Below are 25869 nucleotides of genomic sequence, written 5' to 3' on the forward strand. Positions count from 1 at the left end.
TCGTTTGCATTGTAAACGAAATAAGACATACGATGTATTTTGATAAAAATACTACAAAATATTTATTTTGATAAATAAAATATTTATTTTGATAAATAAAATATTTATTTTATTTATTTAAAAAATCCAATAATAAAGTAATTCTTGAGCCTTTTTGTGTAATTATAATTTTTTATTGATATTCATCATTGTTATTCAATGTTATTTTGTTCTTGAAAAAAATTGAAAATTAATTTTTTTTATCAATAACCAACTAACTCTTTTTTTTATAATAACAACCCAAATACTTAACCCTCACAAAGTTATAATTGTTTATCCACTTTTTGCGGGATGTTATTGATAAAAAAAATGGCGTTAGACAAAATTTTTTTGGTAAAAAGTAATGTTGAGAATACAATAATTTAAAATTATCTTATTTAACTTAACTTATAATTTTATATATATAATATTTAAAATGATATATTTATTACATTTAATGTTACGTATTTATTTTAAAAATAATTAATAAATATAAAATAAGATAACTTTTTTGATTGATTTTAATTCTCTTTTATTGTTTCCTTGATATTTTCGTTTTGTAAAAATCATGCAATTCATTGATTTAATTTACAGGACACTTATAATAACACATGCAGACATTCATGTAATATATAACACACGCAAATTAAACATTCGTGTAATCAATCTCTCTTCACCTCTGAGGCCAACTCTAAAAGAAAAGCTTCAAATAAAACTATCATGGTCATAACTCATACGACCTACCAACGGCTAGCTTCAACCTAACTAACACAGTTCTTATTTTTATACTGATCACACACAAATTAAAGGAAGATAAAAAGAAAAGAAAAGAAAAGAAAACAACAATAACATACATACATCATACAAATTAAAGTGCAACAACAATCAATAAGGCTTCCATCTTAAAGATCTATATCTCTTCCCACCACGACGTTCATATACAAAATCAAGTTGAGGCACAATCTTGTATAGAGCTTCGTCTACTTTCTTGGAGTACCACAACCTCCATTTCTTCCACAAAATCAGTGGCATCATGAATATTCCAAATCCAAAAGTAAATCCCAACTCTACACTTAACAAACTCCAATTAACTGAACTACTACTATGAGAGTTAGTAGTTTTAGATGATGTTGGTAACAACCCTTGCTCTTCTCCACCACAACCTTGTGTCAATGGAGGTCCACATAACGCTTCATTTCCCACAAATGAATTTGCTCCAAACGATTGAATTTGAGTGCCTGTTGGAATTCTCCCCACAAGATGATTATAGGAGAGATTCATGATGGCAAGAAAAGATAAGCTTGCAAGTTCAGTTGGAATCTCTCCCCTCAGAGAATTCATTGACAAGTCTAAGGATTCAAGATTTCTCAAGTTTCCCAAAGTTGAAGGAATATGGCCTGAGAATGCATTGTGTGACAAGTTAAGAGCATGCAATGCTTTGAAACTCATGATCTCTTCTGGTATTGGCCCTTCAAATTGGTTGGATGAGAAATCCAATGAAGTGAATGCAATGAGAATCTTTTCCAACTTCATTTGTTGACCTTTGATTACAATGGTAACTGAATCCGCATACCTACGAAGACTTGAAACCTCTCCGTAGACATGAGAGAGCAAGTGATCCACCACATAAAGTGGCTCAATAGAAACAACTTTAGCTAACTTCAGTTTACTCTTCTTTGAGTAAATTGTAGTTATAGTCTCAAGAGTCACAGAACTTGTATTGTTATCATAAATATCAAAAGACAAATGGTCAAACCTTGACATATCATCATCTTTGTTAGACATCAATGCTTTCCAATTCTGAAAGAGTGTTGTTGGTAACATGCCACTGAATTTGTTGGCAGCTACATCAACAATTTGAAGCTTTTCCCAGTTGCCAATCACATTGGAGCATCCAATATGTCCATAAAATTTGTTTGACCTCAAGACCATGACTCTCAGTGTAGAAATGTTCTTCAAGAAGCATGGGAACTCATCAATCAATTGATTGTTTCCAACATTTAAGACTTGGAGGTTTTGGCAATTAGCCAAAGATTTTGGGATGGTTCCCTCTAAAAGATTTCCATTGAGATCAAGAAGCCTTAGATCACAAGAAGTTGAGAATGTATCTGAAATTTGGCCACTGAGTTTGTTTCCAGCAAGACTTAGAAGTTTCAGGGAGCTACTCTTCCTTGTTGTCAAGCACTCAGGAATGTTGCCAATGAAGCCATTATGTGAAAGATCAAGCACTCTAAGAGTTGAAATATTGCAAATGGACTCATCGATTTTTTCATGAAAATTGTTGCCTGATAAAAATATATAAATGGAGAAAGGAATAGAGTCACCAATTTTTGCTGGTATAGAACTGAATCTATTATTGGAGTAGTCCAAGTAAACCATGTTCTTGGTGAAAATGTGTGCTGGCCCTTGCAATTGATTGTCATGAAGATCTAGCAGGAACATGGCTGAACTCAGATTTTGGAAAGGCCCTTCCATATCCGTTAGAGAATTCTGAGAAAGATTCAAGGCGGCCAAAAACTCAAATCTCCAAATCCAGTTGGGTATGGTTCCTTCAATTTGGTTGCTGGATAAGTCTAAATAAAGCAAAGTGCTTTGATTTCTCAAAAATGAAGGAAATGTACCCAACTTGCATGAAGCCAACCAGAAATTATTCAACTTGGGAAATGGAATGTCATTGTCATCCACAACTGACAAGTTGTTGTGTGAGAGATCAAGTGTTGCCAAATTTTGTAGCCTTTGACGAATCATACTCAATTTTATGGTGCCATTGAACTTGTTTGTGGAAAGTTGAAGTAAATTGAGCCTTTTCAGTTGAAAGATAGACATAGGAATATGCCCTTGAAAATTGTTATCACTTAAATCAAGCATCTCTATTGAGGAAGAGGAACCATTTGGGAACTCATCAAGTTGGCCATCAAATCTATTGTTAGCAAGAAAGAGAAGTTGTAGGGATGGAAGTGAAAACAAAGATGAAGGGAATCTTCCATGTAGAGAGTTAACTTCTAAATTAATGCTCACAAGATTTGTAAGGCCTTCAAAATGGGTGGATGGAAGTGTACCATTCAGATAATTATGATTAAGATACAAAGTTTTCAAGGCCTTTGATCTATTGAAAGATGGAAGTGGACCAGTAAGATTATTGAATGACAAATCAAGATAAACAAGTTGGGCAAGATTTGAGATTGAATTGGGAAGTGTCCCATTGAATTGGCAATTGGACAAATCTAGTGTAGAAAAATGTTTCAAATTGCCAATAGAATCTGGTATAGGACCTGAGAAATTTGTGTGGCTAAGATTCAAGTGACTGAGAGATGCTTGATTTGGGAAGTTTGTTAAGGAACCATGAAGACCTTGATTATCAGACACATCAAGAACTTGAAGTGATGGTAGTTGCAAGATATTTTTTGGAAAAACTCCACTCAATCCGCAACTTCTGAGCTGCAATGTGTTTAAGCCAGACAAATTCCCAAAGTAATCAGGAACTGGGCTTGACAAATTGTTATGGTCTAGTTGAAGTACTGAGAGAGATTGAAGCTTTGTTAATGAAGGATCAAGAGGGCCAGAGAGATTGGAAGAGGACATACTCAAAACTTGTAAACTTTGTAGGGAAGAAACAGCATGGCACCACTCCTCTCCTTTGGCTGAAATTGCAACACCATCTAGATACAGTTCTTTCATTCTTGTAAAGTTTTGCACAAACTCTACAATGTTTGGCTTCTCAAGTTTTAGACCATGTTGTGATGATGAGGTGAATGTGGTAGACAAATCTAGAGTTTCCAAGTTGGACAAGTGAGAGATTTTAGTTGGAATTTGTCCCATGAAACCAGCATTTGACAAATTCAAATACCTGAGATTCTTCAGGTTTTTGAACTCGGAATTAATTCCAAAGTGGAACTCATTATAAGCCAAATTCAAATTCTGCAAATATTGCAGTTTGAAGAGACTAGTTAAGTTTCCTCCAGTGATGAATTCATGGCTTATGTCAAGAGCAATAACATTTCCCTTGGTGCTGCAAGCTACACCTTTCCATTGGCAACAATCATCAGTGTGGTTCCAATGAATTAGTTTCTTGGACTTAGCTGGGTTAAATATGAGGCCGTTCTTCAAATGGAGTAGCAAAGATTGTTGATGGCCAAGACATTGGGAAGTAACAATGTTAATGGTGAAAGTGAAGTTTAATAGGGACAAGGGTAGTAGCAAATAAAACCACAAGATAAGGGTGGTTTTCATTATGAGAGGCAACTTATAAATTATAATCTATGACTATGATAAATGAGATGTATGGAAGAGTAGTGAATATGTTTTTTTTATTTTTGCATATGAGAATATGTTATCCGTTCCTTTTATAGATTCCAAATAATATGTTACACAACTCAACTGCGTGCAATATGTGGTATTGTAGTAAGTCATCATCAACAAAAAATGCACAAAGTCCTCCAAGATTGTGATTGCATGAAGTAGTCTCTCCACTCATCCCTTATCTTCACACTTCAGTGATCAAACAAACAAACTGTGGCTTCGTTCCATCGCCCAATCTTTACGTTTTATTTTGTTGCACCAAAATGATTATGATTTTCTCCTTTTATTTTCTTCCCCTGATTGCCAATAATTTTCATTGATGATAACAACATATAAGAGTAGGGTATACGGTAGAGTGACAAGTAATAACGGGTATCATTTATAATGTTCCAGTAAATTAAAAACCTGATAACCCGTTTTAAGTAAAAATAATTCATTAAAGATTATTAGATGATATAAATCTGAAAATTCATATTAAAATGAGTATTACATAGCAATTTGTTGATATAGTATGTTGAAATGTAAGGATATAATAAATGACTAAATTAGACACTTTATATATTATAAAGTACATATTTGGAATAGTTACTTTTAGTAAATGCTTTATTAAGTATTTGTTTGAATATCATTAAATTGTTAAAAGAAAAATTTAATAAATTTTTTTATGTTTTAGCGTGTTTAAGAAAATTGTAGAAATAAAAATAAAAATACTAAAAGAACTAAAAAATATTTTTTTAGAAACTATAATTTATATTTTTTTAAAAATAAAACTTTTTTACTTTGAAAAATATTTTTTAATATAATAAATAAATAAAAAAATACTTTTATATTATTGTACTCAAATATAATTATTACTTCTTTAAAAAATCTTTTAAAAAAAATCACTTGAAAAAAATCTTTTCATCAAAATTCATCAAAAAAACACTAAATACTAGTTAAATTCTATTACAAAATATGAAAAAAATAATCATTATTTTAGTGAAAAATGTATTTTACATAACTAATATATGCTTTAGAAATAAATTATCATTATGTTGCAAAATGAAGTCAATTCTGCTAGACAGACAACAGAAATGTAAACAATATGAATAATGGGTTGCATCTTAAACCCAATAACATAAAAAAAATTTAACCTAATTACTCATCTTTACCCTCAATTACACCTTTTACCTTTTACATTTTTTATTATCCTATTTTCACTGCAGCCACTCCACTCTCCCCTCTCTTGTCACACCGTCAATATTGCCGGCAACGCCAGACCTTAGCACCGGAATAAAAAATTCATATACAATAAAAAGAAATATCCACATCAAACTTAAAAGAAACATCCATAAAAATTTATACTGAAAAATATCTATATATGATAAAAAGAAACCTGCAATTAAGAGTAGCAAAAGAAACATATGCAATCCTATATTAAGAAACATTCATGTATAATAAAAAGAACATCCAACTAAGAACAAAAGAAAGATCCACCAAAACAAAAGTAACATCCAAAAAAGTGAAAGTTATTCATAGAGAAATAACTGTACTACTTATTTCAAAAGAAACATCTAAATCACAACAACAACAAGAAGAGGACGAAAGAGGGAAGGTCTATGCGGTGTCCGACTTGAATGCCCAACGAAATGGAGGGAGTAGTGGTTCCTCTGCCGCCGCCGCAATAAATGCAGCACCGGTGGTCTGTGAGGCTGCGCAACGCGAATGATAGAGGCCGGGTGGATGTCACTACGCGTCGCGGAATAAAGGAGGTGCCTTTGTGGTCGGAGCCGCGACGCGATGGAGGATGGAGCATCAGCGATGCTGCACACAGCGGCGGTGGTCGAGCGGAACGTTGGGTGACAACAGTAACTCCACGGGAGAAGGGCGTGAGACAGTAGCAGCGGCGCCCTCTGGAATCGCGAAACAGCAATTGCAGCCGCTACGGGGATTGCGAGGCATGGGGATTGCAAGGCAACGGTAGTGGTGTCACGCAATGGATGGTTGACGTGAGGCAGAGTGATGGCGCACTTCGGAGCAAGGTGGAGTGGCGGCGGTCTAAACGGCGGATGGTTGACGCGATGAGAGGGAACAGGACATGTGAAGGTCAACGAGAGGGAACTAAACATTGTGTGAGAGTGTGTTTAGAAGAGGTTATGTTGTTTTCCTAATGATTCAAATTCAAAAATTTGATTATTCCTAATTAATTAAAAATCTTATTTTTGAAATTAATTTAACGTTCTTTTTAACTTGTTATTTACGTTATTTATTAGTATAAGCGTTGTCCTCCTATATTTTCTCAAATGAAGTAGTATCTCCACTCATCTCTTAGCTTCAAACATGATGAGTGATGAAACAAGCAAACCTTGTGACTTCCATCGGCCAAGCTTTATGTTTTATTTTGTTGCACCAAATTGATTAAGTCTATCAAAAATAGAGGTGGTAAAACGGGTCGAATCTGTTGGGCCGATCTGCCAAACTCGTTAAAAAAGGCGAGTCGTGCTAAGATTTGAAACCCACCAAATAAAAAAAAATCGCCAAACCTGCACCACCAAATTTGTGGGTTTTTGGCTGGGCGGGACGGGTCAATCCGCCGTGGCAAAGGCTTTTATTTTATTTTATTTTATTATTAAATAAAAAAGTAATTACTACTACAAAATTAATAATTATATAATTTTTAAATACTTTTTTTCATTTTTTATTTTTATTCTTCTTTTAGTTATTAATTTTATTTATTTTATTTTATAATTTCGTATATATGTTCAAATTATGTGACTTATTTTTTAAAATAAAGATGGTTCTATTGCAAATATTATTTTGAACAATTTTATTGAAGTTAAAAATTAAAAAAAATAGTAAAAAAATTATATTATAATTTGATTATTTTTTATTTGTATTTAATTTTTTAATTAATTTTAATGAATATTATTTAAAAAAAAGAGTCAAGCGGACTAATCCGTCGGTCCATCAATCTGCTATAAAGCGAGACGAACTAACATTTTGAACTCATTTTAATTAGTGGGGTGGATTGCCCGTTTGTGACGTGAGCTAGGCAGAGCGGGGCGGGACAGCCCGTTTTGCCACCCCAGTCAAAGAGTCTAATTCAACTCATTTAAATTTTATATGTCTAAACTTACGAGTTATACGAATTGGCCTATTTTTTTTTTTTTGTTTGCATATTTTAATTTTCAATCACAAATTATTTATTATTAGTCCAACAGATTAAATGAATTGACCGTTTATTTTTTTTAATTTAGATAAAAGTTAAATTTTAGGGGGAAAAAAGAATTTGGACAAAAAAAATCACTTTTGCACAAAACAACCTTTAGAGAATAAAATTTTTGATGCATCGGATTGAATTTTTAGACCAAATAAAAAAATATATTAAAAATAGTATATTTTTGAAAAATACAAAAAAAATTAATGGCCATTTATCTTGTTAGTTAATTAATTTATTTTATATTTTTTTGAGTTAATTAGACTCAATTTGTTTAGTCCAAATTTTAAATAGAATTGATTTTAAAAACAAAATTTCATCTATTTAAGTAAGTAAACGAGAGATAATGATCGAGCAGATTTACTTATTTAATTATTTACTCAGACGACTGTCTTATAAAACGATGATGATCTTGTTTATCGATAGTAACAACAAACATACTGAGTGACACATATTATATATATACACAAATAATTTTTAGGATAAAGTTTGTTTTTTTTTTTTTCTAACATTTGTGATTTTTTTATTTTTTAATATTTAATTGTATTAATATTTTTTGTTTGTATAAAAATTATTCCCGAATATTAATTTCATCTAAAATGTTGGGGACAAAATTAAAAACGTTTAGAAATAATTTTAAAATAAATAAAAAACGTTGAGGATAAACTTGAATAAATCAAAAATATTAGAGACAAAATTAAATAAAATTAAATGTTAAGAATATTTTTAAAAATGTTACCAATTTTAAAAACAAAAAATATATTTTATCCTAATTTTTAAATGTATTGTTCGCTAGAATAAATTAGATACCCTAATAGTTCTGAAAAAATTAACCATTATTATTACTTATATATTAAGTTTTTATACGCAATTAAGCACTAACATATAAAAACATTTTTTAGTCACCAAAAATATATATATATATATATAAAAACATTTTTTCAAAATAACATTATTGATAAAATGGGTAGCCTACTGCAAAGCATTTGCTTTAAACAGAGTTAGGGTTAGACCCATTCAAATAGTGTAACATCGACGTATGACCTAGAGGATTCACTAATAACTGTGTCTACGACTTCATGATAACCTGAGACAATTTCATTTTTACAGTTGTGTGATTTTGCATGAAGTGATTTTATTTTATTTTATTTTTTGATTTCTTCTTTTATACGACTAAAATTCTAAAAAAAAAACTGAAAAATAGGTGTAGATATGAAATTTTACTTGATTTTTTTTATACACCTTCTAAATCGTTATCCATATATTTTTACAAATATTTAGATTAAGCGTACAAATTCAAAAATAGTTTGTCACTTAATTATAAAAAATAATATTTTAAATTATTTTTGTTATGTTTTAAATTTTTTTTTTAAAAAGTTTATGGCATTCACATCTTTTAGAATTTCTTTTATTAGAAAAATGAATTTTCAGATACTATTAAATTAACTTATGTATTAAAAACAAGATATAAAAAATTTTATTATTTATATAAATTATATTATATTAATTGATTAATAAGATCAAACCAGCTTGTGAAGAGCATATACAGTAGGAGTGAGCATGGGTCGGTTTGGTTCGGGTTCATAGTAAAATTAGAATCGAACCGATCAAAATATAATTGGTTTGGTTTGGTTTGGATTGTGTTTTTCTGTACATATATCCGAACCAAACCAAACCGATTAAGAACGAATTGGTTCGATTCGGATAATTGGGTACCCGATGACTTTGAAATTCATACAAAAAACCAAATTTTTATCTTAAAAATTCAACAAATACAATAAACATGTAACATCAATAGAAATAACCCAAACATGTTAGACATCAAATACATTAAAAACTAAACTCATTAAAATTCAAACATATTAATAGTGAATAATCTTTGTTTAATGAAAAACTCATATATATATTTTTTATTTTTTTTATTTAATTAATATATGATTGGGTTCGTGGGTTGGTTCGGGTTCCGCACCCCAAAACCGATATCCGAATCAGTCACTAATAAAGACTATCGATTTAGTTTGAATTGAACCCGATTACCCATTAGTTTCAGAACCAATTTAATTAGTTCGGTTCGGATTCGAATAATCGGATACCCGTACTCACCCCTAATTATACCGTATCGAATATAAACTAAAGTATACGTAATAAACGTAAATCCCGGGCAGTAAAGCAGCTTAAGTTGATTTCATTTCCAAATCAAGTAACGGGTGATTATTAGAGAGACTAATTCATGCAATTACAATCCTGGGGAGACTTTAGTCAGTGTAAATATAGACAACAGCATCAAAATCCAATATGACAAGCAATAGTGTACATATTAAGGTCACGGTGATAATTGGTTTTCATAATCTTACTCAGCATTGACTTACAAACCATATCACAAGCAGTTTTGTCCTCCGTCGTTATTACTTGTCACTCAGGCGCCGTATCGTATATGCCACTCTTATATGTTTGTTGTTACCATCGATAAACAAGGTCATCATCGTTTTATAAGGCGATCGTATGAGTAAATCTGTTGGATCATCATCTCGTTTATTTGCTTAAACAGGCGAAATTTTGTTTCTAAAATCAATCCTATTTTAAAATTTGAACTAAACAAATTGAGTCCAATTAACTCAAGAAAATAATAGAATAAATGAATTAACTAATAAGATAAATAGCCGTTAATTTTTTTGTTTTTTTTTTTGTATTTTAAAAATATATTATTTTTAATATATTTTTTATTTGATAAAAAATTCGATCCGATCAATCAAAAACTTTATTTTCTAAGGGTTTTTTTGGTCAAAAAGTGATTATTTTGTCTAAATTCTTTTTTTCCCTAAAATTTAACTTTTATCTAAATTTTAAAAAAATAAAAAAATAAACGGTCATTTAACCTGTTGGATTAATAAACGATTCATGATTGAAAATTAAAATCTGTAAACAAACAAAAAATAAATATGCGAACTCGTATAACTTGTAAGTTTAGAGTTTAGACATACAAAATCTAAAGAGTCAGACAAGACCTTTTGATAGACCTAATCGATTTGAGTGCAACAAAATAAAACTTAATGCTTGGCCTATGGAAATCACAAAGTTTGTTTGTTTCATTACTCATCAAGTCTAAAGCTAAGGGATGAGTGGAGAGATTACTTCATTTGAGAAAGTGCGTATAGGGGGATGGATAATGCTCATACTAATGAATAACTAACGTAAACAACAAGTTAAAAAAAATGTTAAATTAATTTCAAAAATCATATTTTTAATTAATTAATCAAATTTTTGAATTTGAATAATTGGGATTAGTTAACATAACCTCTTCTAAATACACTCTCACAACATGTTCAATTTCCTTTCGTCGCACCTTCACACGTTCCGTTCCCTCTCGTCGCGTCAACCATCTGCCGTTGTTCAGACCGCTGCCGCTCCACCTCGCTCCGCCAGTGCGCCATCGCTCTGCCTCGTGTCAACCATCCATTGCGTGACACCGCTGCCTTGCAATCCCCATGCCGCTGCCACGGTTGCCTTGCGATCCTCGTAGCGGCAACCGCTACTAATGTTTCGCGATCCCGGGGGACGCTGCCGCTGCTATTTCACGATCCTAGGGGGTGTTGTTGCTGCTGTCTTGCGCTCCTCTCCTGTGGAGTTACAGTTGTCACCCCACGTTCCGGCCGACCACCGCCGCCCTGTGCAGCGTCGCAGATTGCTAACTAGGGATGGCAACGGGTACCCACGGGGGTGGGGACATGCCCCCCGCCCCCTGCCCCTGCCTCCATATCCAGTCCCCGTCCCCGCCCCGTCCCCACCACGGGTAACGGGGACTCTATATCCGCCGGGAATCGGGGACTCCACGGATATCCGCGGATTTTTACAAAATTAAAAAAAATTGGAAAAAATTGGGGAAAAGAAATGAAAAAACCATATCAATCATCATGTTCCTTGTCTCCAAAGCATTAACAACATGTTCCTTATCTCCAAAGACATTAACAATATTAACAACAACAAAGATATTAACAACATTAAAGAAATAAAAATAATTGGGTAATTTTATCAATGAACATGAGTAGATTATGTGGCAGAAATGTTCATTTGATGCAAAATAAAATAAAAAAAACAATTATTTCATGGATAGTAATTGCAGACAAGAGTAAAAACTTCATCTGCAACAATGTCAAACAAGCTGGAGCATCTTTTTCGTTTAGACACATTGTTTTGCCTGATGAAATACTTTTGAGCGTGACTGGCCACTTGAGTAGGGGCCCTTGATATAACATAGTTCCTTGCAATTCCACGCCAATCACCTTTGCCCAACTTTTGTAATCCAAGTAAAAATATTCTGTTCCTCCTCAGTAGGGGTGAGCACAGGTAGCGGGTACCCGATTACCCGTCCAAACCCGAACCGAACCAATTAAATTGGTTCTGGAACCAACGGGTAATCGGGTCCAACCCGATCCAAACCGATTGTATTTGTAAGTGATTGGTTTGGGTATCGGTTTTGGTGGTGCGGAACCCGAACCAACCCGCGAACCCGAACATATATTAATTAAATAAAAAAAAATAAAAATATATATATAGCTTTTAGACTTTTAGTGAGTTTTGAAACCTGTAACCCTAACACTATGTCATTAGCGGCGCCCTCCCCTCTTACACTCTCAATGACTCAGTCTCTCACCTCAAACAAACCCAAAAATCCCACAAGCTGCAGAGGCAGGCGCATCGTCTTCCTGGTAGCAGGACGCAGCAACCACCAACCAACTTCGTCTGCGGTTCCCTCTCTAGCAGCCAACTACTTCTTCGGTTAGCCGTTCCCTCTCTAGCAGCCAACTTCCTCCAGGCTCCAGCGTCGTCTTCTCGGGTTAGTCAGTCAGGTTAGTCTAATTTTTGGGGAATGTTATATGTTAGTGTTAATTGTTTTATTGAGTGTTCAATTTTTGAATTTATACATTCTTAGTTCTTTGTGTGCGTGCATTTTCAAGCAATGTTAGGGTTTCGTACTTTGCTTTTGGTAATTCATTTGCTTTGGTTTTAGTTTGTGATTGTCACTGTTAAAAGTGCTTCTGAATTTGAGTGGTTGGTAATTTTTTGAATTCTGTCATTTGTTCAGAGAAACGAGATTGGGTTGGTTGGAGGCAAATATAGTGAATCTACACCAGTCTATCAGCTACTTCACGGATTCGTAAGTGTTCAGATCTGAATCACAATACATTATTCCTAATATATATATATATATTAACTTATTCTTCTCCCTAAGTTCCTTGCTTCTAAATTTGATTGGTGAATTTTGAGTTGAAATACCTTTTTTCTGATTTTTTAGAACAGTAGATACTATATTTCTTTACCTTGTGTATTCAGTATCATAATGTTTTTGATTTTTTCATTTTTTTGGTTCACAGCACTTACTTTAAGTGCCACAAACATACAATGTAGAACTTTCAATTTATTATATTGATTATGTTTATATTGATTATATTGATTATGTTTATATTGTGAAACCAATGAACTAAATTTGTAAGTGGTGTCACTGTCACATTCGATTCCCACATATAATATAACACAAATTAAATCACTTATCACGTTTATAATAGTTGCACACTTGCACTAATGGTTCCTTGCTTCTAAATTTGGTTGGTGAATTTTGAATTGAAATACCTTTTTTTCTGATTTTTTAGAACAGTAGATACTATATTTCTTTACCTTGTGTATTCAGTATCATAATGTTTCTGATTTTTTCATTTTTTTGGTTCACAGCACTTACTTTAAGTGCCACAAACATACAATGTAGAACTTTCAATTTATTATATTGATTATGTTTATATTGATTATATTGATTATGTTTATATTGTGAAACCAATGAACTAAATTTGTAAGTGGTGTCACTGTCACATTCAATTCCCACATATAATATAACACAAATTAAATCACTTATCACGTTCATAATAGTTGTACACTTGCACTAATATACAGTATACTGGATTTTGACTTTTTTTTCCTTTTATTCAAATCAAGTACTAATTAATGAATTAATTTATGTATTTTGCAGATTTAAAAATGGGAAAAACTGACCCAAAAAGTGATACGGTTGTTGGAAGTACTTCTTCTCCAAGTGCAGCCATTCCCGCTGCTATTGACGATGGTCTTTCTGGTGGAACATCACAAAGTCCAGCTCCCCCACCGTTGCCTGCCTCAAATCCTTCATCGGAAACACAGACCGAAGCTGCTGGAACTACTGGCGAGCCTCCAAAAGAGGTAAAACGTAAACCCAGTAGGGCACCTAGTAGTGTTTGGGCTCACTTTTCTAAAACTTCTCCTAATGAAGCCTGCTGTAACTATTGTAAAAAAAAAATATGCATGCAATAGTTCTAGTCATGGTACAACAAACTTGCATAAACATTTAAGGATTTGTACTAAAAATCCTCAAAAGCAAGTTGAAAAGGGGCAGAAAACTATTGCACTTGGGAGCCAATTTGAGGATGACCCTAATGCAGTTACTATGAAGCTTGTTGATTTTAATCAAGAGGAAACTCGTCTTGCTCTTGCAAATATGATAATTGTTGATGAACTTCCTTTTAAATTTGTTGAGGCTCAAGGCTTTAGACACTTTATGAGTAAAGCACAACCTAGGTTTAAGGTTCCCTCCCGTTGGACAATTGCTAGAGACTGTATGGCTTTGTTTAGATATGAGAAAGAGAAGTTGAGAAATTTGTTATCTGAAAATCGCCAAATGATTTCCCTAACTACTGATACTTGGACCTCAATTCAGAATTTGAATTATATGTGTGTGACTGCGCATTATATTGATGAGTCTTGGACATTGCACAAAAAAATTTTGAATTTTGGTCTTATTACTGATCATAAGGGTGAGACTATAGGGAGAGCCTTAGAACAGTGCTTGCAAGAGTGGGGTATTAGAAGAATATGTTGTGTAACTGTTGACAATGCTAGTGCTAATGGTGTTGCAATTTCATATTTACTTAGAGGCATGGGAGATTGGAATGGGTCAACATTGTTAAATGGGGAGTTCATGCATATGAGATGTTGTGCTCACATTTTAAATCTAATTGTCGGTGATGGTATGAAAGAGATTGATAGCTCAATAACTAAAATCAGAATTGCATGCAAGTTTGTTAGGTCATCTCCTGCTAGGATGCAAGCTTTTAAAAGGTGTGTTCAAGAGGCTAATATAACTTGTAAGGCTAGTGTAGTGTTAGATGTGCCTACTAGGTGGAACTTGATGAGATATTTTGGTGAGAAACGAATCTCTCACAAAACATCACAAAACTAACCGGCAAGTGCACCGGGTCGCATCAAGTAATAAAAACTCACGGGGGTGAGGTCGATCCCACAGGGATTGATGGATCAAGCAATTTTAGTGGGTGATTAGTTTAGTCAAGCTAACATTGAGTGATTGGGTGAAATTTTGAGAGCCGAATGTAAAATGCAGAGAATTTAAAGTTGCAGAAAATAAATGTGCAGAAACTTAAAGTGCAAGAAAAGTAAATTGCAGAAACTTAAATTGCAAGAAAGATAAAATTCATTAAATGTAAAGGGGAGTGGGTGCAGGGAAACTAAAGAGAGCAATAGATCAAGCAACTGGAAATGTAAATTGCAGGAAGAATAAAGGAAATTGGATGCTAGGAATTAAAACAGAATTTAAATTGTGAAGTGCAGTGAAGTAAGGAACGCTCATATTCTCAGCTTAATTGCAAAATAAAATTGAAGATCTCAGGGAATCAAAGAGACTAGAAAACGAGTCTAGATCTCAAGCCCTTCCTTGATTCAACAGCAGACATATTGAAGAAGAAATGAAGATGGAAGCAGTAAATGAAAACTTTGATTCAAATCCCAATTTCTGAAATTATGCAGACAAGCAAAACAAAGAGAAATCTCAAAGGGAGAATGAAACAGAATTTCTTCAATTCTCCACTCAAGATTCAAAACAAAATTGAAAACTAAGAGAGAGAGCTCTCTAATCCTAATGCTCCCTAGTGGAGCCAGCCTCCTCTACAAATATGAAACAGATGCCTATTTATAGGCATTTCTACAAATTGAAAATGAAATTAAAAACAAATTACAATTAAATGAAAATCCTATTTTATCTATTTCTTGTGCCTTTGAGTGATGATCATTTGGGCCCTTGCTCTTGATGGAATTGGGTTGAAAGAGGCCTTGGTTGATTGCTCTTGGAGTTTGAGGAAGAACCGAAGTGAACCAATTGAACCGGTTTTGAAGTTAGCCATAGTTGGTCCCAACGTTAGGGCCAAAGTTAGGAGTCTAACTTTGACCCCAACTTTTCATAGCAGCAAGCATAATTTGCTGGTATGAACGTTGGTGCCAACGTTAGGGGTCTAACTTTGACCCTAACGTTGGCCTCCCTTATGTACATTTATGGGGCCAACTTTGTCCTCTTGTCATGTTGCCAATTTTATGCCCAATATAGACTATCATATATGGTTGGAAAGCTCTGAATGTCAGCTTTCTAACCCACTTGGAATCACTTCAATTGGACATCTACAACTCAAGTTATGATCATTTGAAGAGGGTATGGTCGCTGGCTTTGGTGTGCAGCGTTTGAGGTAACGTTAGCCCTCAAACGTTGGCGAAAACGCCAGTTCTGGAGGCTCAAATGTATTGTCCACCCCATACTATTATACATTGTTGGAAAGCTCTTGATTCCTACTTTCCAATGCTTCTTGAATCACCTCATTTGGAGCTATGTAGCTCAAGTTATTCTTGTTGGAAGTATACCCCTTGTATGCCTTGTGGTGTGTGGCGCCAACGTTAGCCTCCAAGTTAGGGGGCTAACGTTGGCGCAAACGTTGGATGGCTAGGGAGGAATTCATGTGCCAACGTTAGCCTCCAAGTTAGGGGGCTAACGTTGGCTCAAACGTGGGGAGCCCAGGGAGTAATCTTCATGCCCAACGTTAGCCTCCAAGTTAGGGGGCTAACGTTGGGGCTAACTTCATGCCTCCAGGTTCAATTTCACTTATTCCTCTCTTCACTCCTAGCCATTCCTCTTTGCTTCAACCTTTCTCCAAGCTTTCTTCACCTATCATTAATCAACCAAACACATCAAAGCTATGCTCAAAATCATGAGATATTCATTCTTTCATAATATGTGACAATTTTAGCATAAAACCTCATGAAATAGCATGAATTCATACATGGTTGATTAAATCAAAGGAAACATGAAAATCTACCCAATTGGCTTGCTTATGGCTCAAGAAAGTGCATAATTCAATTAAAAACAAAAGAAAAAGGCTAGTTAAAATAGGCTAAGATGACTTGTCATCACAACACCAAACTTAAAGCTTGCTTGTCCCCAAGCAAGAAAAGAATCATGCAATAAAGATTGACAATCCAAGGCAAGAAGAGTAGCAACTCAATGTTCATGGTAAGCTAGTTTTCTAAGCATGCTACAATCACAAAAGAAATGTAAATGATTGATGCTTCCATCTAGCTCAATTTATGAAATCTTTTTCTTATATTTCTTCCTTGAAACAAGCTTTTGATTTTCTTATTAGCTTATCCTTTTTGGGTGCTTTGCCCCATGAGTTGATAACAAAGCTACGACTTCTAAATGCTTTGTTTTCAAGTATTACCACTTGATACATAAGCACCACAAGCATTTGATTAGAGGACTTCATTAAGCTCATTTTTCTTTTCTTTTCTTGACTCTCTAATCATTGATGCTCAGAGCCTTGAGCTTTGAGGGAGTGCTTTTGCACTTTGAGCCTAACCTTGACTTCTAAGTGTTTTGTTTTCAAGCATTTGGCTTGATACATAAACACCACAAGTACTTAACAAATGAATTGCCATTGGTACTCAGAGCCTTCAGCTTTCTCATTCTTTCCCTTTTTCTTTTCTTGCTTTATTTTGCATTTGCTTCTTCAAGGTTTTCATGATTTTAAAAGATTTCACAAAATGTACTAGATGAAAACTTCAATTAAATAAAATCCAATGCAATTGAGCAACAATTAATCATACTAGCTTTCCAATACTTGTATGCACATGCTAAACTCTTCTTTAGTTCCTTGTTTGTTTATGATCATGATGCTTTACTGCTTTTGGATTCACAAAACTCAAGTTGGTATTCATAATGACACAGCACCATGTTGCAAATTAAAAATCAACTATGCCTTTTCATACACACATGCATACAGAGAAGGTAAAGACAATCATGCAGTTTATAGTGCTTGAAACAAATGAGAGGAAAAAGAACTTTACAACCTTGTAGTTCATCTTCTCTATTGTTGTCATTTTCCTCCCATTCTCTTCCTTCCCATACCAAACTCAGAATGCTTGCTCATCCTCAAGCAACTATTAGAACCGTGGCTATGGGGCTAAGATGGATCATGAATGTCTTACACAAGGAATGTTAGTAGTACATGTGTTTCAAGCAAGCAAAATTAAAGATAATAATCAAGGCACAAGAGACAGAGACATTGTGATTGCATACTTAAGAAGGTGAGCATAATACTCTGCATAGAAGATAAGTGGCACACCAAACTTAGTGTGACACTTTCGCTTGGAATCAATGCAAGTATCCAGTAAAGATTTGAAGCAAATTGTGTTGCATAGCAACACCAAACTTAGAATGCAATCCTATGTCAATTTATTTGAACTAAAACTAAACAAAAGAAACTGTTATATGTTAAGGACAATCACCAAATGAAGAATCTGTTATGAATAAGGATGTCTTGGTGATGTATTAACAAAAACAGTTAATGGAGGAAAGCATTAAAAACAAGTAAATAAATGAAACAAAGGGAAAACAAAAATTATCCAACTAAGAAGAAAAATAACACTGTAAAAGGCAATATGATTATGCAGACAAGTGATGTTGCTGGATTGATTTGCATAGAAAAATAGGTGGCACACCAAACTTAGAATCTTGGTGTGTCACTTTCATGTAAAATTGATGCAATCATCCATGAAGATGGAAAACAGTTTGTTGCAGGGCAACACCAAACTTAGAATGTGATCATATGCCAATTTATTGAAATTTAAACAAAGCAAGGAGAAGAAATGTACCTACTGTCTACCTGTTCTTTACTTTCTTCCTCTTCTTCCAATTTGTTAAGAGGAATGACTTCAAAGGAGGAGAAGTTTCAGCTAGTGCCCCCTGTCTTGGTCTCTCCTCAGCAAGCTTCCTTGTGAAATTGGCTTGATTGATCTTGCTTGCTGGATCAGGGGGAGGATTGTTTGCAGTTGACCTTCTCATGAATGTTGTCCTTGGTGTCTTGGTCACAATCCTCTTCTTGGTGCTTTTGTTAATTGCCTTCACTTCTTGGATGTCAAGACATGGTTGCTGTGTGATTATTGGAGTGATTTCTTCATTCAGGGCCTCTTGTATTTGTGGTTCCATGAACTCCTCCTTTATGTACTTCTCTTCCTCACTTGAGTTTGGAATGACTTCTTCACTCTCTTGCTCCTCCACTTCCTCTTTTACACCCAACATTTGTTTCAATCGCTCTATCATGGGGGAGGTTTGTCGATCTTCCCAACATTTCTTCATCTCCTCGTCATACCTTTCAATCATGGATTCAAATGTTGAGGCGTTTTGGTCCAGGGAGGTTTGTGAGAGTTGTGAGTCTTCATGTTCTCTTGTCATCTCAAGTGCAGTTTCAGGTTCAACCACCTCATTCTTCATTGAAAGTTCACTTGATGCAGTGGCCTCCTTATCTTGCTCTTCCACTTTCTCCTTCATATCCATCAGTTGGCCTTCATTTTTCTTGCTCAGTGGTTCTAAGTGTTTCCTTATTTTCTCTAAATCTTCATTCATATTTTTTAAGAGACTTTCTTCCCTTTTCCAGGCTTGTTGTTGTTCCTTCATGAATTGTTCTTGTCTTTTCAACAATTCTCTGGATTTTTGAAGTGGATCTTCATTTTGCTCTTCCACCTCCTCCTTTTTTGCAATTTCACTTAACACAGGGACCTTGCATTCTTGTTTTTCCATTTTCTCCTTCCTTGCATTCAACAATTGGCCTGCCATTACTTCCATGTTTTTGAATGAATTCTCTTGCTCGTTCCAAGATCTTTGCACCTCCCTCTCATATTTTTCAAACATAATCTCTAGCTTTGAGAGGCCTAGGTTCGTGGAAGTTTGTGTTGAGGAATATTTAGGTGATGAAGAATTTTCAAATGTAGAAGTGGGCGGTGAGGTTGGACAATCTCTCATGTGAGTTGACTGCTCAGAATTTGCAGTTTCTTGGTAATACTCCCAGCCACCATTGAAATAATGACTTGAATCATTTTGTGGTGGAGGGAAATATCCCATATGTTTTTCTTTCTCATCTTGTGGTTCTGAAGCATGGCTCCATGAATTGGAGAGCCCAGAATTTGAAGTTTCTTGGTGATATTCCCATCTATCATTAGAGATTGGTGATGGTGGGTGATATCCCATAGAATTTGTTTGATCATGAGATGAGTTGAACTCCATTTGAGTTTTGTAAAACACACAACCAAGTAAAATTGAAATTACTCATATCAGAGATGAGAATTTCTTAGTGAGGCAAAAACTCAAACACCTTGGTTTCACTTTGAAACAGAAACCAAAAATAAAGAAAATGCTTAATCTAGACTTCTCACCCACTTAATCATTGTTGATCTAATCAATCCCCGGCAACGGCGCCAAAAACTTGATGAGATATTTTGGTGAGAAACGAATCTCTCACAAAACATCACAAAACTAACCGGCAAGTGCACCGGGTCGCATCAAGTAATAAAAACTCACGGGGGTGAGGTCGATCCCACAGGGATTGATGGATCAAGCAATTTTAGTGGGTGATTAGTTTAGTCAAGCTAACATTGAGTGATTGGGTGAAATTTTGAGAGCCGAATGTAAAATGCAGAGAATTTAAAGTTGCAGAAAATAAATGTGCAGAAACTTAAAGTGCAAGAAAAGTAAATTGCAGAAACTTAAATTGCAAGAAAGATAAAATTCATTAAATGTAAAGGGGAGTGGGTACAGGGAAACTAAAGAGAGCAATAGATCAAGCAACTGGAAATGTAAATTGCAGGAAGAATAAAGGAAATTGGATGCTAGGAATTAAAACAGAATTTAAATTGTGAAGTGCAGTGAAGTAAGGAACGCTCATATTCTCAGCTTAATTGCAAAATAAAATTGAAGATCTCAGGGAATCAAAGAGACTAGAAAACGAGTCTAGATCTCAAGCCCTTCCTTGATTCAACAGCAGACAGATTGAAGAAGAAATGAAGATGGAAGCAGTAAATGAAAACTTTGATTCAAATCCCAATTTCTGAAATTATGCAGACAAGCAAAACAAAGAGAAATCTCAAAGGGAGAATGAAACAGAATTTCTTCAATTCTCCACTCAAGATTCAAAACAAAATTGAAAACTAAGAGAGAGAGCTCTCTAATCCTAATGCTCCCTAGTGGAGCCAGCCTCCTCTACAAATATGAAACAGATGCCTATTTATAGGCATTTCTACAAATTGAAAATGAAATTAAAAATAAATTACAATTAAATGAAAATCCTATTTTATCTATTTCTTGTGCCTTTGAGTGATGATCATTTGGGCCCTTGCTCTTGATGGAATTGGGTTGAAAGAGGCCTTGGTTGATTGCTCTTGGAGTTTGAGGAAGAACCGAAGTGAACCAATTGAACCGGTTTTGAAGTTAGCCATAGTTGGTCCCAACGTTAGGGCCAAAGTTAGGGGTCTAACTTTGACCCCAACTTTTCATAGCAGCAAGCATAATTTGCTGGTATGAACGTTGGTGCCAATGTTAGGGGTCTAACTTTGACCCTAACGTTGGCCTCCCTTATGTACATTTATGGGGCCAACTTTGTCCTCTTGTCATGTTGCCAATTTTATGCCCAATATAGACTATCATATATGGTTGGAAAGCTCTGAATGTCAGCTTTCTAACCCACTTGGAATCACTTCAATTGGACATCTACAACTCAAGTTATGATCATTTGAAGAGGGTATGGTCGCTGGCTTTGGTGTGCAGCGTTTGAGGTAACGTTAGCCCTCAAACGTTGGCGAAAACGCCAGTTCTGGAGGCTCAAATGTATTGTCCACCCCATACTATTATAAATTGTTGGAAAGCCCTGGATGTCTACTTTCCAATGCCTTTGGGAGCACATCATTTGGAGCTCTACAGCTCGAGTTATACTCCTTTGAAGGTGCAGAGGTCAAGTGGCCTCACTGCAGGAGGTTACCACCATGTTCGTTTATGCACATTGCGGGGCAGTTTTCTCCCTCAATTTTAGTGTCCACCATGCAGTGCCATATATGCTTGGAAAGCTCTTGATTCCTACTTTCCAATGCTTCTTGAATCACCTCATTTGGAGCTATGTAGCTCAAGTTATTCTTGTTGGAAGTATACCCCTTGTATGCCTTGTGGTGTGTGGCGCCAACGTTAGCCTCCAAGTTAGGGGGCTAACGTTGGCGCAAACGTTGGCCCCTCTCCCTTATGTCTTCATGTGCCAACGTTAGCCTCCAAGTTAGGGGGCTAACGTTGGCGCAAACGTTGGATGGCTAGGGAGGAATTCATGTGCCAACGTTAGCCTCCAAGTTAGGGGGCTAACGTTGGCTCAAACGTGGGGAGCCCAGGGAGTAATCTTCATGCCCAACGTTAGCCTCCAAGTTAGGGGGCTAACGTTGGGGCTAACTTCATGCCTCCAGGTTCAATTTCACTTATTCCTCTCTTCACTCCTAGCCATTCCTCTTTGCTTCAACCTTTCTCCAAGCTTTCTTCACCTATCATTAATCAACCAAACACATCAAAGCTATGCTCAAAATCATGAGATATTCATTCTTTCATAATATGTGACAATTTTAGCATAAAACCTCATGAAATAGCATGAATTCATACATGGTTGATTAAATCAAAGGAAACATGAAAATCTACCCAATTGGCTTGCTTATGGCTCAAGAAAGTGCATAATTCAATTAAAAACAAAAGAAAAAGGCTAGTTAAAATAGGCTAAGATGACTTGTCATCAGAACTCTACCTATTTGATGCTAGAGGCTGCTGAGAAATTTGAATCGGCTTTTAGTCGGCTTAGTTATCAAGACTCATTTTATTTGTTGGCGCTTGAGTCTGAAGGCGGACCACCTGATGCTAATGATTGGAAAAGGGCACGTGTGTTTGTGAAATTCTTGAAAATATTTTATGATGCAACTCTTACTTTTTCTGGTTCTTTGAATGTTACATGTAATAATTTTTTCAATAAGCTGTGTGACATTCAAAAAACTTTGAATAAGTGGAGAAAGAGTAATGATGTTGGTTTGCAAAAGATGGCGACACAAATGAAAGTGAAACTAGACAAATATTGGGAGGGTGATGGCATAAATTACTTTCTCTTTGTGGCTGTTTTTCTTGATCCTCGTTACAAGTATGAGTATGTTGAATTTTGTCTTAATCGGGTGTATGGGTTGAATCAAGCCAAAGATATGTTGAAAAAATTGAAGGATATCATTCATAAGTTGTTTGAGTATTACTCCATGATGTATCCCCTTCCGGATGGTAGTTCTTCTGGTAGTTTTAATTCTAGCATTGCCTCTCATGATCATGGGGTTGGTGGTGAAAATGCAAATGAGGAGGAAGATGGCTTTGAAGATGAGTTTAGATTGAGGGTTAAAAAAAAGCAAGGTGAGGTCAAAAGGAATGAATTGGAAAGATACATGGAAGATGATGTGGAGGATAACATTCCCGGTTTTGATATTTTGCGTTGGTGGAAATTGAAATCAATGAAGTATTATGCTCTTGCTCACATGGCTAGGGATTTGTTGGCTATTCCCGTCTCTACTGTGTCTTCTGAGTCGGCATTTAGTACAAGTGGTCGTGTGCTTGACCAATTTAGAAGCTCATTAAGTCCTTCTACTGTTGAGTCTCTAATTTGCTCACAAAATTGGTTGAAGACTCAAGAGAAGATGTATGACTTAAAGCAAGAACTTGAGGACCAAGAAAAACTTGAATTAGGTAACTATTTTTAAATTGTATTTCTTTAAATTATTATGTAATTGTTATTATTGTTGAGTCTCTAATAATAATTTAATTACTATTAATGTAGAGCTCTCAGCTTTAACAATATCTAATCAAGCCATTGGAGTTGATGTTGTTTACAACAATTTGAGGTTAACATTTTTATTTACTGTTATTTGTTGAATTTCTTTTAATTAATCAATTTTATATGTTGACATTAGCTAATTATATGCTGATTTTTTGAAGGTCACAACTTCTCTCTTGAATATGCTTGGTTGATGGAGTGAAGAATTATGGAGTGAAGACTTTGAAAAACAAATATTTCTATTGCACTTTTGTATTGAGCTTCTAATGTTTAGATTTTATTGTGTTTCGGTTTTAGCTTTTTTTAAAGATTATTCACTAGACTTTTGTATTTAACTTCTAATATTTTTATTGCACTTTTATATTTTCATTAGACAAGATTATTCACTATTAATATGTTTGGATTTTGATGAGTTTAGTTTTTAATGTCTTTGGTGTTTAATATGTTTGCATTATTTTTGTTGATGTTACATGTTTATTGTATTTGTTGAATTTTTAATTTTTAACATAAAAATTTGCCAATTTTTTTTTAATTTCAAAGTTATCGGGTACCCGCTACCCGAACCGAACCAACCCACTCTTAATCGGTTTGGTTTGGTTCGGGTACAAGCATTAAAAAACGCAAATCCGAACCAAACCGAACCAATTACTTTTTGATCGGTTCGGTTCTAATTTTACCTTGAACCCGAACCAAACCGACCCGTGCTCACCCCTACTCCTCAGTCCTTGGATCCCCTACATATTAAAAATTATAATTTAACTATAAAAAATGCTACATGAATGTGTTTGCTTGTCTTCGTTTAGGATATATGGTAGCATTGTTGGAGTTATGTGCAATGTAAAAATGAAATTAATTTAGAACAAATGAAAACAAAACACCCATTAAATCATAGCGAAAACAGGCATCTCAGCTAATGCTTGAACACCATTTAGAATCTAATTACCCTAATCACAAATTAGAATCAGAAGTTCCTAAATTCAGAAATCAAAATCTAATTGCCCTAATTCAGAAATTCAGAATCTAATTACCCTAATCACAAATCAGAATCAGAAGTTCAGAAATTCAGAAATCAAAATCTAATTGCCCTAATTCAGAAATTCAGAATCTAATTACCCTAATCACAAATCAAAATCAGAAGTTCAGAAATTTAGAAATCAAAATCTAATTACCCTAATTCAGAAATTCAAAATCTAATTACCTTAATCACAAATCAGAATCAGAAGTTCAGAAATTCAGAAATCAACTTACCCGACGCAGAAACCACAGCGAAGACCGGCGATTTGGCGGACGAACGGTGAAGAGGAGAAGACGACGACCGACGACGGTGAGCTCGGGACCACCAGTGAGAGACCGAGCCACTCAGGAGGTGGGAGGCGGCGCTGGGTCGTGGGAGGCGGCGGTCGGCGGTCGGCGGTGTTTGGGAAGGAGACATAAGGGGCTGAGGGTTTGAACTTTGAGGAGAAGTGGAGAGGAGACGAGACGAAACTCCAACGCTGAGGGACCCAGAAGGTGGGAGGCGGTGGGAGGCGGTTGGTGGTCGGCAGTCGGCGGTCAGCGGTGTTTGAGAAGGAGAGGGACTAATGGTTTGAACTTTGAGAAGGAGTGGAGAGGAAAGGAGAGGAGACGAGATCACGAGCCTCTCACTCTGTCTCTGAAGCAGGAATTCAGGGAAGCATGTGCGGCTAGAGTTGCTGTCCAAATGGTTCAGTCACATATTATATATATATAGTACTTTTGATCGAAAAATCAATCTGATTTATTTCGTACCTTTCGCTCAATGAGAAAATGGGTCAGATTCTACAGGATCAAACCTGTGGGACTTAAGGAATGATGGAATGGAAGTCCCTCTATCCCCAAAAGACCTGCTTAACTCTCTAATTCTTTTTCCCATAACCACGCCCGCTGAATAGAAACATTAAACTAAAAGCCCATACAAAATGGGCACCCAAGAAAAAAAATGTAACCGATTCTTTTCTTTGTTTGAGTTACTGGCCATCCGCCGGAAGTTTCGGGTTTAATACCGATATTTTAGCAACAAATTCAATAAATCTAAGTGTGGTGCTCGGTGTATTGGTTTATATATATATATATATATATATAAGGGCATTTCCGTCATTTCATCTAAACGGGGATTTAACGGGTCTCTATGGGGCGGGGACTTCTACCCCCGCCCCCGCCCCGTTTATTATACGGGACCCCGTCCCCCGTCCCCGCGGATATAAATCACTCCCCATATCTGCTCCCCGGCAGGTAAATCCCTGTGGATACCCGTCCCACCGGGGATTTTTGCCATGCCTATTGCTAACGCTCCATCCTCCATTGCGTCGTGGCTCCGAC

At 35.3% G+C, this 25869-nt stretch overlaps 1 protein-coding gene across 1 annotated transcript; it reads right to left on the reverse strand.

Annotated features, from left to right (window-relative positions):
- Positions 1–903: 903 nt before the first annotated feature.
- Positions 904–4248, reverse strand: LOC112730435 (receptor-like protein 6). Its single transcript, XM_025780520.1, has one exon. It carries the CDS (start codon positions 4246–4248, stop codon positions 904–906), a length of 3345 nt encoding a protein of 1114 aa, XP_025636305.1.
- Positions 4249–25869: the final 21621 nt, after the last annotated feature.

Source organism: Arachis hypogaea, chromosome 12, assembly GCF_003086295.3.
Source record: "Arachis hypogaea cultivar Tifrunner chromosome 12, arahy.Tifrunner.gnm2.J5K5, whole genome shotgun sequence".
Taxonomy (NCBI): domain Eukaryota; kingdom Viridiplantae; phylum Streptophyta; class Magnoliopsida; order Fabales; family Fabaceae; genus Arachis; species Arachis hypogaea.